The sequence below is a fragment of the Caretta caretta genome, chromosome 5 (assembly GCF_965140235.1).
Source record: "Caretta caretta isolate rCarCar2 chromosome 5, rCarCar1.hap1, whole genome shotgun sequence".
Classification (NCBI taxonomy): Eukaryota; Metazoa; Chordata; order Testudines; family Cheloniidae; genus Caretta; species Caretta caretta.
The window spans coordinates 104,273,279-104,291,790 of NC_134210.1; the positions used below are offsets into that span (position 1 = coordinate 104,273,279).

The 18,512-nt window shown below is 43.7% G+C and overlaps 2 protein-coding genes and 1 long non-coding RNA gene across 10 annotated transcripts in view; 1 reads left to right on the forward strand and 2 right to left on the reverse strand.

The window, feature by feature from the left end:
* Nucleotides 1-18,512, reverse strand: part of LOC142072208 (uncharacterized) — a 630,664-nt gene that overhangs the window by 406,416 nt on the left and 205,736 nt on the right. The gene's annotated exons all lie outside the window — the stretch shown is intronic.
* Nucleotides 1-18,512, forward strand: part of JAK2 (Janus kinase 2) — a 190,596-nt gene that overhangs the window by 97,633 nt on the left and 74,451 nt on the right. For all 8 annotated transcript variants that reach the window (XR_012668609.1, XM_048850409.2, XM_048850403.2 and 5 more), the window contains exons 8-13: nucleotides 6,816-6,973; nucleotides 9,911-10,022; nucleotides 11,407-11,593; nucleotides 12,365-12,492; nucleotides 13,743-13,877; nucleotides 14,871-14,958. Coding sequence is in view for 7 of the 8 variants with exons in the window: in XM_048850409.2 (XP_048706366.1) it covers nucleotides 6,816-6,973; nucleotides 9,911-10,022; nucleotides 11,407-11,593; nucleotides 12,365-12,492; nucleotides 13,743-13,877; nucleotides 14,871-14,958 (808 nt within the window). In the remaining variant the exon portion in view is untranslated. The remainder of the gene's footprint in view (nucleotides 1-6,815; nucleotides 6,974-9,910; nucleotides 10,023-11,406; nucleotides 11,594-12,364; nucleotides 12,493-13,742; nucleotides 13,878-14,870; nucleotides 14,959-18,512) is intronic.
* On the reverse strand, nucleotides 9,221-9,678 carry LOC125636767 (large ribosomal subunit protein uL14-like). The gene has a single exon (XM_048850419.2). The coding sequence runs from the start codon at nucleotides 9,669-9,671 to the stop codon at nucleotides 9,249-9,251; it is 423 nt and encodes a 140-aa protein (XP_048706376.2). The 5' UTR covers nucleotides 9,672-9,678; the 3' UTR covers nucleotides 9,221-9,248.

Sequence of the window (18,512 nt, forward strand, 5' to 3'; positions counted from 1 at the left end):
ATCTAGTCCAACCCCCTGCTCAAAGCAGGACCAATCCCCAACTAAATCATCCCAGCCAGGGCTTTATCAAGCCTGACCTTAAAAACCTCAAAGGAAGGAGATTCCACCACCTCCCTGGGTAACCCATTCCAGTGCTTCACCACCCTCCTAGTGAAAAAGTTTTCCCTAATATCCAACCAAAACCTCCCCCACTGCAACTTAAGACCCTTACTCCTTGTTCTGTCATCTGCTACCACTGAGAACAGTCTAGACCCATCCTCTTTGGAACCCCCTTTCAGGTAGTTGAAAACAGCTATCAAATCCCCCCTCATTCTTCTCTTCTGCAGACTAAACAATCCCAGTTCCCTCAGCCTCTCCTCATAAGTCATGTGTTTCAGTCCCCTAATCATTTTTGTTGCCCTCCGCTGGACGCTTTCCAATTTTTCCACATCCTTCTTGTAGTGTGGGGCCCAAAACTGGACACAGTATTCCAGATGAGGTCTCACCAATGTCGAATAGATGGGAACGATCACGTCACTCGATCTGCTGGCAATGCCCCTACTTATACAGCCCAAAATGCCATTAGCTTTCTTGGCAAGAAGGACACACTGTTGACTCATATCCAGCTTCTCATCCACTGTAACTTCCAGGTCCTTTTCGGCAGAACTGCTGCCTAGCCATTCGGTCCCTAGTCCGTAGCAGTGCATGGGGTTCTTCTGTCCTAAGTGCAGGACTCTGCACTTGTCCTTGGTGAAAGTCACCAGATTTCTTTTGGCACAATCCTTTAATTTGTCTAGGTCCCTCTGTATCCCATCCCTACCCTCCAGTGTATCTACCGCTCCCCCCAGTTTAGTGTCATCTGCAAACTTGCTGAGGGAGCAGTCCACGCCATAACCGCTGAGGCTGATGTGACGATAAAGGTGTGTTGCCACATATGGTTTTAGGGGTGGGATCACATACAGCGGACTCTCCTGGAGGCAAGATGAATCATTCCTGAGATTGGATGACGTGGTAAGGATGCTGGTGCAGGCCACTGCACCACAACAGGAGGCTACCAGAGTACAGATGGCTGCTCAGCAGGAATCGATACAAATAGAACAAGAGACTAACCAACTGCTGATGAATCAGGTGATACAAGACCAAGGCACCCTACGGGAAGCAGACAGACAACTGAAGGCCCTGACTACTCTAGGAGGTGGCCAGGATGGAGCTCTATCTTAAAGGCTAGTGGTTACCTACAAAAGATGATGACAAAGAGAGACGTTGAGGTTTATCTTCTCACGTTTGAAAGAACAGACCTATGTGAGGCCTTGCCCCAAGACCAGTGGGACGGTATCCTTGCTCCCTTCCTGAGTGGAAAGGCTCAGAAGGCCTGCCATGATATGGCAACGGAAACTGTCAAAGACTGTGCCCCATTGAAAACTGAGATTCTGGCAGGATCCAGAGTGACTACAGCTATAAAGCCCCAAGGATTCCACAAGTGGAGGTTCCAGGATAACAAAGCGCCAAGATCACAACTGTTCAGCTTGATCCATCTGACACAGAAGTGGCTGCATCCTGAGATCAACAGTATGGAAAAGATCATAGAACTCCTGGTTTTGGACAGATTCCTGAAAGGATTACTGCCTGTGAAGGTGGGTTGACCAAAATGACCCTTCCGACAACAACGATTTGGTTGCCTTCATAGAGAGACACTTAATGGCCAGAGAGCTTTCTAGGACTGCCAGAGAAGAGATGTACCAGACCCAAAGGCCAGCCCCAGTCCCAAAGGCCTGTACCTCTGATAGTTTGGGGTATGACTATATGGGGAAGGAGGGATGCTGAAGTGCGGCCTGAGGCTGGGAAGGGTCTTGGGGAACCAGGGAGAGAAGGCCATGGGGTAAGGCCTAATATCCCATAGCCTAGGGAGATATCAAGGGCTGTGTATAAATGTTATGCTTGTGGGGGAGCTAGAACATAGAGCAGCTCAATGTCCTAACAGTGAGGAGCCCATGCAGTGCAACTTGGTGGAACAGCGAGAGACTGTGCTTAATCAATCCTACAGGAATGGCTTTAACTCCACATAGGTATGTGGCCGTTCAGGTTGAATGGTACAGAGACCATTGCTTTAATAGACTCCGGAAGTGAAGTCACACGGGTCTCTGGGAAACTGGTGGGGTAAAACGAACTGTCTGAAATGCAGGGGAATAACCTGCATGCATGGGAAAGTTAATTATGAAATGGCCATTCCTGTACAAATAGAGGTTCGGGGAAGCACAACAAGGCTGGTGGCAGCTGTAATCTCTAAACTTCCATACCCTGTGCTCATAAGACAAGATTTCCCAGGGTTCGGAAATCTACTCCCAGTGAAAGGATTGGGGGAAAGTAATAACTCCACGTCTGATATCATGACTCCAGTAAATAGCCCACCTCCCATCTTCTGTGAATTAGCCCCAGACTTGTTTTCAAAGTCCCAGAAGACTACGCGAGAAAGATGGGCAGACTGAAGACTGGGGACCAAGATGTTGGCCCAGAATCAGAAGGTGGTGCTTCTGGTAAACAGTCTCATCCACCAGGCAGGGAGACAACTCAGTTACTGAACCTGAGGTTGAGGCCGGTTCCACAGAGACCAGCCCTCAGGGTAAAACTGAATTTGGACATTTCAGATGCTTGATCTCCTATATCAGAATAATAGAATAGTAGTAGTCTAGGTCAATGGGGTATGAGCAGAGGGGAAAACCAAAGGTCCAGGGCCTTACTTTGTGATTAAAAAAAGGACCTATTGTACAGAATACTATAACTACAGGAGCAAGAACTGAAACAGTTCCTAGTACTCCAAGGACACAGAAAGGCATTATTCGACATAGCCCATTGTCATTTGTTCGGGGAACATTTGGCAGTGAATGAAACACTAGATAGAATCCTTTGAAGGTTCTTTTGGCCAAGCATCTATATGGAGGTTTGACGCTATTCTGCTTCCTGCCCTGAATGCCAATTGCACAGCCCCAAACCTCAATTAAAGGCCCCTTCAGTGCCCCTACCAGTTATCTAAGTCCCGTTTAAAAGTACAGTGATGGCCCTGATAGACCTGCTGGAGAAATCAGCCCAAGGTCATCATTGTGCTGGACTTTGCTGCCTGGTATCCAGAAGCCATACCCCTGGGAAGCACAGTGTCCAAGATGATAGCTAATCCAAATATCCTCTCAGATAGGAGTACTCAAGGAGATTCTGACAGATAAAGGGACTCCTTTCATGGCAGAGTTGATGAAGGACTTGTGTGCGCTGCTTTACATGCTTCAGGTACTGCTTCCTACAAACCTTAGTCGACTACCACAAACGAATGGCCTGGTCAAATGCTTCAACAGAACACTGAAGAGCATGATACGGAAAATAGTGAGTTGAGATTGGAAAAATTGGGATACCTTGCTACCCTACTGGAAACTTGTTATAATGGAGGTTCCTCAACCTTCCATAGGGATTTCCCCCCTTCAAGTTGCCAAGTCGTTGCCACCCACGGCATATTGGATATTGCCAAGGAGCACTGGGAGGAACAGCCTCACTAAGAAACGAGCATCATTGAACATGTGACGCACATGCGGGACAGAATAACCCAAGTCACCCAAGTAGTGTGAGAACATATAGAAAAAGCACAAGCGGTCCAACAGGCCTGTTATAATCAACAAGCAAACATTCTGAAATTCCAGGCTTGGGATTGGGTAGCGGTGATGGGACCCCAGCAGAAAACAAGCCCTTGGTCAGATGGCAGAGGCCATATGCACGGGTTGATTGCAGAGGTTAATTATAAGATTTGACAACCCAATCTCTGAAAATAGGAACAGATCTACCACATTAACCTGTTAGAGCCCTAGCAAGACAGAGGCCATTAATGTGATGGAGTGAAACCATAATGTATTCCCAGAGAAGCCAGGCAAAACCATGGAAGCTCATCGTCCTAGATGCAGAAATAAATGAGAAAGTTAAACCATACCGGATCCTTGAGGCTAAAAGGAAAGAGATCAATACAGAAATGAAGGGGATGCTGGAGTTGGGAATCACTGAGCGTCCCATAGTCAATGGTCTAGCCTAACTGTTCTGGTTCCTAAACCAGATGGTACCAGTGGTTCTTCAGTGACTTTTGAAAATTAAATGACATGTCCCAGTTCAATGCCTACCCCATACCTCAGATAGATCAGCTAATTGACCAGGTGGGAAAAGCAAGATTCTTGTCTACCCTTGACCTGACCAAAAGGTATGGGCAAATCCCTCTGGCAGAGGTGGCCAAGGAGAAGAGGCCACCTTTTCTATGCCACAGGGCTTATAGCAGTACATTGTCCTCCATTTTGGATTACAAGGGGCTCCAGTAACCTTCCAGTGACTTACTGATAGCTATTATGACCACGTGCCAGGTATGCAGCTACTTACTTGGATGATGTGATCATACACAGCCAAGACTGGGGGATGCACGTAGAAAAAGTAGACACAGTACTGGATACTCTGAGGAAAGTGGGTCTCACTGCTAACCCCTCCAAATGTGCAATAGGGCTAATGGAAGCCAAATATCTCTGGTACATCATGAGGAGAGGTGTAGTGAAACCCCAGTTGAACAAGTTAGAGGCAATACAAAGTGGGCTTTGGGTGATCAAGAAGAAACAGGGCAGAGCATTTCTGGGGATAGTTGGGCATTACAGACAATTCATTCCCCACTTCACCACCGGGGCATACTCTTTAACAGATTTCATAAAGGCCAGCAATCCAGACGTGGTAAAATGGACCAGTGCAGCCAAAGAAGCTTCTGTGGATCTGAGAACAGCCCTCTGCAGCAGTCCAGTGCTAGTAGCCCCAGACTTCCAGAAGGAGTTTGTACTACAAACAGATGCCTCCAAAGTAGGGTTAGGAGCCATAGTTTCTCTCATGGTTGCAGAGGAAGACCACCCAGTTTTGTCTCAATAGAAGACTTCTCCCTAGAGAACAGAAATATACCATAGTGGAGAAGGAATGCCTCATGGTAAAATGGGCCGTGGAAACCCTCCCGTATTATCTGCTTGGATGGAGGTTTTACGCATGTTACAGGCCATGCTCCCCTGAAATGAATGCACCAGAACAAAGAAAAATTGCAAGACTAACAAGATAGTTTCTGTCACTACAACCCTTCTGCTTCAAAGTGCAGCATAGGGCAGGAATCAGGCATGCAGCCCAACCCCATAGTATTGAGCTGGGGGGCATATGTGACAAAGTCAGACCTGACCACTCTCAGAGGGTGGTCCTTTTCCATAAAAAAGCATCATCAAAAAGAACCTGCGCCAGTTTTGTATTAAAAGGCCTATAGAAGTCTCTTAGAATCGCCTTTGTCGTTGGTAACATGGGTCCCAGATTTTGGTCTTTAGGATGTCTAGTGTTTGATGCAGGACTTTTTGTAAGTAGAGCTTCTTGTTTCTCACTTATAGGCCCTAAATTCAGAAACTGGAACACAATATGCACGGTGTATTTAACATTGTATGTATGATCCTCTAAGCGGAGAACTAGTATCTGACCCTTGTTGAAAACTGTCAGCCAGTCCAGGAGATACAAAACATAAAGGCCAACCTGTAGCCTCACAGGCATGGCAGGTTGAAGGCAGGTATATCAGCCTTAGAATGGTTAAAGTCCTCTTTCCTAGGAGCTGAAAAGGGGTTACTTTAGGTTAAGGGCTGTCAATGACCTTTAAAAACTTCTTCTGGGGAGTGAGAGGGGAGGGAGGATCAAGGAACAATACACAAACTGCAGAAGGGTTGGAGGCAGCAGAGAGAAAAAGTTTCTCCAAGGGGGAGAGCTGTTTTCTTCTCTATAGGGGAAATATTGAGTTTACTATTTTTGGAGATGTGCAGGTGACCAGGAGCTAGCACAATAAGCATCACTGCTCCGGTGGAAGCAAGGAAGAGTGAGAGTGAGTTTGTGGTGGTTTTGCTTAAGAGAACCACTGAGGCATATACCTTCTGAGAATTCTAAATAAACTACTGTTAAGAATTATCAACATCTGAGAGAAGGACTGATTTACTCCAGCCTTCGCCCCTCACCCACATGCCACAGGGAGAACCACTGAGGCTGATGTGGCAGTAGATATGCATTGGCACATAATGTGGTGAATCAGGCCCATGGCATCCAGCTCACACATACAAATTGTTTTAAAAACAGATACATCCAAATGTAGGACTTACTGCAGGAATGTTGTCCTTTCAGTTGATGTATGCGTTGCTAGTGATGAGAACACTGTTAAGAATAATACATGCCTCAGACAGTTGGTATTAAAAAGTAATACTATAAATCATAAGTAACTAGTATTGTGGTAGACAAACAAGCAGAAAGTTATAGTAGTAGGCCTTTCAAGATCAGGGGGCCTGCAAATTATGGAAAGAAAAGATTGGAAGAAACCTTTTGTTTCTCATTTTCCTCTTATTAAAAAACAAAAACAAAACCCCAACACAATCTGGTGGCTCAAAATGCAGAAATAAAGAATGCAGCTGAATACATAATGGTGCCCTGGTACCCTTTAGTAGATGGTGATTTTTTTTTATCCTTTTTGCTAGTTTAGTTATGCCCTGGTTTGGGGAATGCACCCCATCTCCATAGAGCCCAAATACTCAGAATGAATTTCACCCATTTTTGAGCACATACCCAGTTATTCTGATGGAAGTCAATTACTCATGTAAGTGCTTATCAATATGAATAAGGGTTCCACTATCAGGGCCTGTCTATACTGTGTGTGTGTGTGAGAGAGGTATTTTTTTATATATACTGTTACCATACCTATCTGAGGATTGTGGTGTTTATTATAAATTAACCTCATTCTCTCGCTCTTTTTTTCTTTCCAACTTTTACAGGAGGCTGAATTTCATTCATTAAGAGAAGCTCTCTCTTTTGTATCGTTAATTGATGGATATTATAGATTAACTGCAGACGCTCACCATTACCTCTGTAAAGAAGTAGCACCACCAACAGTGCTTGAAAATATCCAGAGCAACTGCCATGGACCAATTTCGTAAGTAGTGCTCTTATATTATGACAAGGCACTTTTATCGAGTCTTGAAAGATGAGCTTCAACGAGGGTGAAACATAAGCATACTTACTGGAATGTATATTTATAGAAAAAATAGGTTTTTGGTGGGTGGTTTTTTTCAAATTTTCCTTTGGCAAAACATGTGGGGGGGTGGTTTCCCTTTGACTCTTGCTGCTGGGGGAATTCTGCGCCACTGTGCAATGCAGATTTTTGCAGAAATTAATGTTTTTTGTGCAAAATTCCCCTTCCCCTGGCCCCTCCCACCCCAAAATTGGCTGCAGTGTTGCTGGCCGCTACTTGGGGCAGCTGGATCCAGCAGTGCCAAGCTCACACATAGAAGACACTGTGGGAGGGAGGGGAGAGGGTGTATTGGCTGCAGGGGGCCCCGTGGCTGGACTTGGGGGGGAGAGGTTGTGGATGGCTGGTCCCCTGGCTGGGCTCTGGGGAGGGGATGCAGCGAAACAGGAACTCGGTTGTCATAGGGATTTCTTTTAACCCTCTACTCCTGGGGGAATTTTTGGGTGTGTCTCTATTGTGTTAGACATACTTGCTGACAATAAATTACCAAATAAATAAATAAATAAATTACCAAAATAAATGAAACAGACATGTTTATGTAGTGTTATTTTGACAAATAAAATTTTCCGAATTTTGCAGATATTTAAAATACTGCGTGTAGAATTTTTAATTTTTTGACACAGAATTCCCCCAGGAGTAGACTTTGTAAGGGAAGGTGCACTCCTTTTCTAATGAGGGGCGTCAAGTTTTGTAACACTGTTTCACTATATACTACCCCTCTATCTGCATATGAAACTCCTGTTGAGATTATTGGGAAAACCTGCAGAGTGAGAGTAGAATGATACCTTTTGTGATATGTTTCATGTTTGAAATTTTCTTTGTAAATCATAAGAATGAATACAGATGAACTTAAAGTATATTTCTTTCACTCAGAGTTCATTTTTATCTCCAACCCAGTCATGCAACAGACATAATGCTGAATTTAGGACCTTGTAGTCATTACTATGGCAACAGTGTATGATGTCATAAACGGAGGCTCTCATAATGTTTTTACTAAAAGATCTAGCAGAACTAGAATCTAAGTTGCAAGGGGAAAAAGGCAAATTCAGATACCCGTGTCTTCAATCATTGTGAGGGGAACACAGAAAATTGCTAGCTAATAAATTTAACAAATTGCTTTTTGTACAGCTGTCGTCTCTTAGTTCAGTTTCTCCAGTTCTTTAGAGAAACAGTTTGGTACCTTTATTGATTGTATTTCATACCGTACTGTTATTGTTTGAGCTCAGGATATGGGCAACCAGAATGTAAGTAAGCAGAATGTACTGCATTTAATTTTTTTCCCCATAGTTTAAACAAGAGAACCAATGTACTTGGTATACATATTTAAATCATAAAAAATTAGTCTGCCACCTAGTAAATCAGGCATATTTCTGTAAATTTGTCATTAACATGAGGGGAAGAGAGGGAGTGATCTACATCTTCCAAAAGACATGAGTGAAACCTGTCCTAATAAATTAAGCTCCTTCTGTTTACTTTTTGGGCATGGGGAGGGAAACTTGCAAATTTAAACAATAGAATCAGACGTTAAAGTTAGTTTTAGGACTGCATTGAATTTTGTGCTAGGCTTAGACCTTCTCAAGCAATGCCATTCATAACTAAGGCTAATATTTTGTAACTGACAGGTCACGGAATAAAGAAAAATTCACGGAAGCCCGTGACCTATCCATGATGGTTACTAAAAATATGCGTGACAAAATGGAGAGCTGGAAGGCCCCCTCTTGGAGCTGTGGAGTCGCCCCACCCCACGTGGCTCCGAGCTCCAGGGCACCCCCATGGCCCGCAGCAGCTGGGAGCTCCCAGGGGCCTTGCTGCCCACAGCGGCCGGGAGCTGTGGGGCACCCCTGCCACCTGCTGTGGCTGGGAGCTCGGGGCCCCCACGGTTCTCAGCCGCCACAGGCACAAGTCACGGAGGTCTCTGGAAGTTACGGAATCTGTGACCTCTATGACAAAATCTTAGCCTTAGTCATAATCTCTCGAACAAGACATGGACAGTTAGATAATCCATAGCAAAGTTGCTATATGGTTACTTTATTTCCTAGGAAAAATCAGTTTCCAGTGGTGGATGATTCAGTACTTTTTTTTTTAACCAGTTTTTCTTTCTCCTCTGAGCAGCTTGCCCTTTTTTTTTTTTTTTGTGCAACCACTTTTATGTTATGTTTACAACGAGGATGGCGCAGGTTTATGCGATGCTGCCAGCATTGGAGGCTATTCTGGGCCACAGATCTGCGCATTCCTTAGCCACGGGGCCTGTGATTGCTGAGCCTTTCATTTCCCCTTTGTTATTTACTATCACTCCCGCGTTGTCCTCAAAATAGAGGAACACCCCATCTTTTCTCCGGTATGATTTCCGCTGCCGAATTACCACTGCTGGGTGCACCTTCTTCCTGAGCTCAGGCTTGCCCTTCTTGACAGTAGCCATGACCATGTCGCCTACACCAGCAGCTGGCAGCCTGTTCAGGCGCCCCTTAATCCCCTTCACAGAGATAATGCACAGGTTCTTGGCACCTGTGTTGTCTGCACAGTTAATCACAGCTCCCACGGGAAGACCGAGGGAAATACGGAATTTCGCACCGGACGAACCACCACGTCCTCGCTTGGACATCTTGTGGTTGATAGGCATGTTTCCTTATCTGCATATAATGCTGTTGCTAACAGAACAAAACCCTAGTGTTTTAAAAAGCAAGTGCCATAGCACATAGATAGATACAGTCCTTCTATTAGGTACCCAACACACTGTGGACATAATTAATGCTTTCTAATAATGGTGTCATTGCTCAAAATCTCTGCTGTTTTTGCTTTCTGAAATTGTACAGCCGTTAACATTTTTTCTTTTTATTATAGCATGGACTTTGCTACCAATAAGCTGAGGAAAGCAGGCAATCAGACTGGCTACTATGTTCTTCGTTGCAGTCCAAAAGATTTTAAGAAATACTTCCTCACCTTTGCCATAGAGGTCAGTGTACTGCACTGAGCAGTAACGGTAGCCTGTATTGCACTGAAGCAGAGAGCACTGCTTCTTTTTCTTTTTTTTTTTTTCATTTACATACAGTAAATCGTTGAGTTTGTATCTTCTGTTACGTGAGCTATGTATTCTTCTATTCATTAATGTCATTGCTGTTCACAATGCTTTTTTATTTACATGCTATTTATTACTGTATAATTATCTGGTTTGTTTTGGTTTATATGAAAATATCTTTTTAAATCACAAAATTATCAGTACATTGGCCTCTTCTACCAAAATTTCAAAAATATAAAAAAACAGTAGCTTCTCCTTTGGTGAGGTATACCAAAAAATAGCGTGTGAGCTTTCATACTGGCTTGCAGCAGTGAGTTAGCTACTGTAACACATATCTTCAAAACTGTGCCTGTTTCAACAGATGACACCACAACAGTGCTAGTGCGTAGATGGAAAAGTATCAACTACTGTGTTAGAAACATAGGAATCTTTGCCAAATCAGAGCAATAGAATCAGTGGAGAAAAAAATGTTTTGTAGAATTGTACTGCTCATTCACTCTGCATATTTAGACTTCGCTTTCAGAAAGGAAATCTGCATGTGAAAGAGAGTTTCTTTTAGCTGATCTGGTAAGATCGTCCACCATTCAGAGCAAGTTTGTATAATTTCTTGCATTGGTTTTTCTAAGCAAACAATTAGAGAGCTGCTGAGATTTGGTGGTCATTGGTATGTTTTCCACAGGGTTGTAAAGAAAGGGCAAGTGACAGCAGTATAGGAGTTTCTATAAATTAGAAATGGACAACTGGACCTTTTGAAAGTTTGTCTGAAAGAAACTTGTGTTGAGATTGTGTGCCAAGTTTCAGCTTGGAGTTCGAACTATGCTGTAGACAACAAAAATAGGAATCTAGCCTAGGTTTTTGTAAGGTGCCTGTCATAAGAACCATACCTGCATCAGTGCACAGCACTACAAAATACATTTCACCACTGCTAATAAGTTTTTCTGTTTGAGCACTCAAGATGTGAGACTTCTTGCAACATTACATTTCCACCTCATCTCTTTTGTTGCATGAGGTAGCTTATGTTAGTAGCAATGAAGGACTCACTTATAACTGGGTCGATTCATTCTGTTTGTTTTTAAATCTCTTGGTTGCAGTCCCGATAGCTAATGTCAAAATACTAATCAACACTTCCAGTGATAGAAATAGTCCCTTACTAGCGTTATCAGTGTCTTCTCATTTTACTAGATACTGGGATTAAAATATGAAATGACAGTAACATGTTGTTTGAGAATTTTTCTCTTTAATAAATTGAGTGTACATAAATTGTTTACATTTTTAAATTATATGTGTCAGTCTTTCCTTTTCTAATTAAAAATCTCTACAGCGGGATGGTGTCGCTCAGTATAAGCACTGCTTAATAACAAAAAATGAGACTGGAGAGTATAATCTTAGTGGAACGAAGAGAAGTTTTGGTAACCTTAAGGATCTGTTGAATTGCTATCAGACAGAAACAGTCCGTTCAGACAACATCATTTTCCAGTTTACCAAATGCTGCCCTCCAAAACCAAAAGGTAAAAAACTTGTAAACACAAACATGTATAATTATTTTCGGGTTAATTGATATTTTTGAAAGAGAAATTAGCAGATCAATATATTTGCCTGACAGACATTTTCATCTCCTTAGTCATTGAGATTTCAGTGTTAATGTCAGCTTGGGTTTGCCTTGGTTTGTAAGAAGTTACTCACAGTGCTGTGATCCCCTTCCACAAAGCATGACCATCCCAGCTTGCAGCTGTCCTGACTGAAAGTGAAACTGGCCTCTTAATGATTGAAAGGTCACATTTAACAGCATTTCTCATCTGATCAAGTGTTTAGCTACAGGTTTGTATCACGAAAGAGATGCTAAATTTGCCATTTCTTATTCTAAAATGCACATGATGTACCATGAAAAGTGGAATGTTTTCAGCAATGTAATGCTGTACTTGTCAAAAATAAGAGTGCTTCAGAAACTTTAATAATCAGGAGAGAAAGAAGAGAGAACCAGAATGTTATCTCTAGTCAGAAAGGTCCAGGTTTGACATTTGTTTGATTAAGTCCTGTAATACGGTGTTATTTATTAAACAGATTAATTAATTATTTAATTAAATTTATTAAAACAGATTTATTAAACAGATTTATTTACTCTCCCTGCTATGGTATCCAGATTATCACAGGAGATTTACATCTTAAATTAATAATTCTGTTGAAACAACATAGTGATAAAAGTCTTTAACAGAGATGTTTTCTGGTTTTTGTTTGTTTTTTTTTCCTTCCATTCCCATCTTCTTCCCCTCCCCACCCAGATAAGTCAAATCTTCTAGTCTTCAGGAGCAATGGTATTTCTGATGTACCTACATCGCCCGCATTGCAGAGACACAATAATGTCAACCAAATGGTCTTTCACAAAATCCGGAATGAGGACTTGATATTTGTAAGTTCACTAGTTGCATCTCTCTGGCCATTTTCATGAACAGTTGCACACAGAGTTCTGAAAATCTAGTTCCTGTTTGTATGCCATTTAAAATAGCCTTAATTGCAGCAAGACATTTTGCTACAGTAGTTCTTTAGTTACAGTTTAAAAAAAAAGTCTTAAATTTGTGTGTCCCTTTCGTACAGGGGTGGGCAAACTTTTTGGCCTGAGGGCCGCATCTGGTTTCTGAAATTGTATGGAGGGCCGGTTAGGGGAGGCTGTGCCTCCTGAAACAGCCAGGCATGGCCCGGCCCAGCCCCCACCCCCTATCCAACCCACCCTGCTTCTTGCCCCTTGATGTCCCCCCGGCTATCCCTGCCACATCCACACTCTACCCCCTGCCCCTTGAAACCTCCCTTCTCCTTCCTGACTGCCCCCGGACACCCTGCCCCCTGCTGCCCCATCCAACCGCCCCTCTCCTTCCTGACTGCCCCCCTGGGACCTCTGCTCCCATTCAACCCCCCGTTCCCCGCCCTCTGACAACCCCAACCCCTATCCACACCCCCAGCCCCTGACCACTCCCTGAACTCCCCTGCCCTCTATTCAACCCCCCTGCCCCCTTACCGCACTGCCTGGAGCACCGGTGGCTGGCGACGCAGCTGCACCAGGACAGGGAGCCGCGCCATGCAGCACAGAGCACTGGGTCAGGCTGGGCTCTGCAGCTCCGCTGCCCCAGGAGCTTGCAGAGCATTGAGCCAGCAGCGCAGTGAGCTCAGACTGCGGGGGAGGGGGAACAGCAGGGGAGGGGCTGGGGGCTAGCCTCCTGGGCCAGGAGCTCAGGGGCTGGGCAGGACGGTCCCGCGGGCTGTAGTTTGCCCACCTCTGCTTTAGTAATAAACAAAGTTTTTGTTTTTATAAATATGTCTTTCCTTTTTATTGCATCACCCGCTGTTTTCTCCACCCGCAGAGGCCCAAATTCTTTATACTCCCAGCATCCAGTTTCCTTCCCTATGGGTTCTTGCAACCACCTGTCCACAGAGATCCCCAAAGAGTCAAAGGGGGTGGGGGGAGAGACCTTCATCTAATCAAATACTTAGGTTAAACTCTTTCCAGTATTCCTTACTCCTGGTCATCGGACTCTTGAACTGATTGTAGTAGCTTTAAAGGTTTTCTACGTACATTATTTGTGGAGGACTTTAAGTGATCAGAATTGGCAGAGAAAGTTGTCTGACTGCTCCTTCCCTGTTACCCCTATCTTTTTTATTTTTTAGAATGAGAGCCTTGGGCAGGGCACCTTTACTAAAATTTTCAAAGGTGTAAGGAAAGAAGTGGGAGACTATGGCGAGCTCCATCAAACTGAAGTCCTCTTAAAAGTGCTGGATAAAGTGCACAGAAATTACTCTGAGGTTTGTCTGGTTCTTGGGTAATATGTTTATTGATTGTTGTCTGTAAACAGTTACTGTTCTTTGTTACCATGAGCAACTTAAGATGGTGTTATATGGTAGACGATTACAGTTCAGTTTTAATCCAGAGCCAGATTCTTTCCTGCACCAAGCATAATTTTGTGTAGGAGAAGCAAGTAGGCTGTTAGGAAGCCAGTTGAAGGCTCTCTTATTCTCTGCCTTGCATGGCTGCACCTCAGCCTGTGGCTTAGGAACTGCTGTAACTAACCTACACCATTTGACAGTGGTCCCCAAGGGACCACATCCGCATGTTGAGAAATCCCAGAATACAGCAGTGTTCCAGCTATGCCCACTTCTGCCCCTGGTACTCTACACTTTGGACCAGGGAAACTGGTGCAAGGGCCAGCTGTTATGGCTTCACACCTTCTGAGAGCTTAACTCCCTATGTCCCCCACTGGGAGAATTCTCAGCTGACCAAATATGGCCAGTGTTAAGGTCCTTTGCACCTCCTGGGCAGCAGAAAGGGACCAGATCCAGGGAGAGAATTTGGCTCCAGATTTCATTTTTGATCCAATACACTACATGCAAATGCAATGAAATACTCTAGTTCAAAATTTTTGAGCAGTTAACCACCTTCTATTTGTTGTTTTTGGCCATCTTTTTGTGGAGTTCAGATATCTGCCATCGGTTAAAAGAGATTCCCTATGAGCGCTGCTTGCTTTCTGTATGTATAAAGCATTCTTGTCCACCGATGTTTTTCCTATCACCAAGAAATTAGATTGCTGACTAAACCATGTGTGCACTGTGGATAAAACAGTTACTAAAAAAAGTCACTGCACAAGCCAATAAGATGGAATCAGTTATGCAATATCCTTGCAGTAAGTTAGGAATTAAAGCAATGTGAAAATGTGGGTGGTTTTAATATGTTTAATTCCAAATAATTTAACAGTTGATTTTTCTCCACTGATTATCATTCTCTCTGCCTTGCACTTGTAGTCTTTCTTTGAGGCAGCAAGCATGATGAGCCAGCTTTCTTACAAGCACTTGGTATTAAATTATGGAGTTTGTGTCTGTGGAGAGGAGAGTAAGTAAAATCAAATATATTTATATAATTTCAAGCAGTTCTCATTACAGTTTCTGTTCCTGATATTGTGTAAAAGTCTGCTGCAAAATTTATTTACATCCTAGTCGTACGGGGTGGCTCAGCAGGCATTCATGTGAAAGAGTGACAGTTACTCCTGGGGGAATTCTGTGCCACTGTGCATGCACAGAATTTATGCCCCTTCCCTTCCCTCCCCTCCCCCGTCAGATTTCTTTGCTTCCCTGCAGAAAAATGACTTTCTGACAGGGAAGCCACAAGAGCGGTCATGTGACCCTCCCAAGCAGTATGTTTTGGGTGCTCAGGGCAGCCAGCAGAGAGGTAAATCACTGTGGGGCAGGAGGTGGGACTGGGGAAGACTTGGCTGGTGGCTTCTACCCTGCGCTGTGCTCAGTTGCTAGTCCCAGCTGCGCTGGGGCTGGGAAGGATGGGGCTTCCTCTTCCCCTGCGTGGCATCTGGGGTGGGGTCAGACCCATGGCCAGATTTTTCCCCTGGCTGCAGGAAGTTCTGCAAGCTCCCCCTGCTTCCTGCACCCATCACTCCTCAGCTCCAGGGGGAAGGATCCCTGTAGAGGGAGCTGCTGCCCCATCCGCCTAACCCCTGTGCATCCAGACCTCCTCCTGCCGAGCCTCACCCCCCATGCACTCAGAACCCCCCGCCCCCAAATGAGCCCAACTCCCCCAGCATCTGAACCCCCCACTGAGGCCCCACACCCAGACCCCCCTGCGGAGCTCTATACCCCCCACACTCAGACCCCCCGCATGCTGAGACCCAACCAGCTTCATCTGTACCCCCTGCAGAGTCCCATTACTGTTGCATCCAGAACCCCCCAACAAGCCCCTGTGCATCCAGATCCACCCTGCACGTGGGTCCCCCACTGATCCGCCCGCACCCAGATTGCCCCTCATAGAACCCTCTCAACCCACATCTGGATCCCCCCATTAAGCCCCTCCACACTTGGATCCTACCTTGCTGAGCCTGCCTGCCCACATGGAGGGTCAGGGCCCTGGGTGTTTTTGGGGCAGGCCCAGTCCTTGCTGTGTCAGGGTTGGGTCAGCCTCACCGCTGGGTCCATGTCCTGGTGGGGAGCTGCACAGTGATCTCCCACCTCTGTGCAGCCAGTGGCCTGCGCTCCCTAATGCCATGCTGGAGTCTCCACATTTATTTGACAAATAAAATTTGCAGAATTTTAAAATATTGTGTACAGAATTTTTATTTTTTGGTGCAGAATTTTTAATTTTTTGTCACTCAGGAGTGACATCAGCAAGCATCATCGGAAATTTGCAAGGGTTGTGGGAATATGCAGTGTAACCTTTGTGAAGGATTTGCTAATACATCTGTAGAGACTGGCAAAGGCTTTTGAGAGCCAGCTTTTCAAAATCAGCTGACAAAATGGTTTCCACAATTTGTCCACCTGCATTTGCATGTCCATAGTGATCAGTGGTGAGCATAGGTGCCTTATTGTTCAAGCAAATTACCATTTGCCCTGCAAAAAGTCTTGACTGTTACCCTTTGCACATGACCAAATGCTGGTTTTGTGGGGACAAATACAATTTTGGAAGGAGTAGTTTAGGCAACCAGTTCTGAAAATGTGGCCCATTATTTCAGAAACTCTGCCCCTCTCCTTCCTTCCCTCCAGTAAAAAATCATCCTCGGAACTGTATATGGGTATGTAGCATGTCCTTAGTAACTTTTTTAAAGCAACTTCAGATTGTTGTTCTAGATTTTATTTATGTATTCCCCTCATATGCCAGGCTTTTATATCAGCTAATTCTCCTGTTTTTGTATGCGTATATTGTCTTAAGGTAGATTAGTGTTAGTAGATCCCTTATCTTGGGATCATTTTTTATCTTCCACTCCTTTTACTCAGACCATAGGCATAGAGGACAGGTTTTGCTAAATAAACTTTGGGTTTTTGTTTGTTTTTTTCATGTGGCTTTTCTAAGTTATTTTAGCTTCGTGTTGTTTTCTTTCTATGATTCCCATTTTTTAACAAAATAAAACATTTTATAATAACAGTAAGTGTCGGAATCCTTTTTTTGTTTGATCATGGGAGTAATGAAGAGCTCAACATTCTGCAAGATGTCTCCTGAATTCAGTTAAAGGGGATCTGCAATGATTTTGTAAGCAAAGTTGTTTAAGATCCTAAATCCTTCTTATCTGCATCATAAAATGTAAATGCCCATATATTTTCCTTGACTGCTCAAAAAAGCCTTATCCTTGTTTTGCAGCTTGGCTAGAGCTTTCGTGATGAGAGAAACAACATGAAATAAATAGTATAAATCAATGGTTCTCAACTTTTCCCATACTGGGACCCACTATCCCATTTAGCAATGTAGGAGGGCAGGACTCCGCAGGTTGAGAACAATAGCCGTTCTGTTTGTGTTTGATTCTCAAAGTTATTTTAACATCATTTTGTGGGGTGGAAAGGGATCGTTTTAAATTGTTGGATGTCAAGTAATTTTATTTTAATAATTACTAAAAATATTTAGTCCAGAGAAACAAGAAATGGTAGGCCAGCTCTTACTAATTGTTTCTCTTATTGCCAACTAAGGGATGTGACTCCCGCTTCTTAGTCGCATGGGGGGAGGAAGGAGGGGGAAATGTACCTTACTGACTACAATGATCAAGACCAAGAAAAATAATCACAATCACTTACTATGTTAGTTTTATTATTATAGAAAGGAAAACAAACATTAAACAAAACAATACAAATGACAGAATACAAGTGATAGACTAGTGGCTTCTCTTACAAACTCTTCTCCACAGATAGTCATACAGAGCTTTTAACAGAGATTAAATTCCTTAGAGTCAAACACCTTTGGGGGTGCTTTTCTCTTGATAAGTTAAGACCAAAGTATATTGTTTCCCCAAATTAGCCTCTTGTACAGGAATACATGGTCTAACCATCTGGTGATTAACAGGAGAAACAGTTAAGACAGGGTAGGTGAGGTAATATCTTGTATTGGATCAATAATAAAAGATATCAATCACCAACTTTGTGTTTCTAATATCCTGGGACCGACATGGCTACAACTACACTGCATAGGAGAAACAGTAATATAAGTTACACCAGCATTTTCATATCCCAATAAAATTATTACAAGAATTTAAAGCTAATCCCTTAGTCTTAGTTAACTTTCTCTCACCAAAAAGAAAAGGAGTACTTGTGGCACCTTAGAGACTAACAAATTTATCTGAACATAAGCTTTCGTGAGCTGAAGCAAGCTGTAGCCCACGAAAGCTTATGCTCAGATAAATTTGTTAGTCTCTAAGGTGCCACAAGTACTCCTTTTCTTTTTGCGAATACAGACTAACACGGCTGCTACTCTGAAACCTTTCTCTCGCCAGTCGATGTTGAAGGCTCGGGGAGGTATCCTTGGGTTGGTTTATTCTTGAGTCTTCTCTGTCTATGGCAGCTTGCTTGTGGAGTGCTATTTTGAGCAGGATAGCCGAGGGTATGTGTGAGAGAAAGGGTGCTCACTTCAGAGTTTTTATACCCTTCTCCTTCCAATTTTCATGACATTATAGGAAAACA

Bases quoted from the DNA above. Each gene is read 5' to 3' on its own strand.
- LOC125636767 (XM_048850419.2), bottom strand. From the start codon at position 9,671: ATGTCCAAGCGAGGACGTGGTGGTTCGTCCGGTGCGAAATTCCGTATT.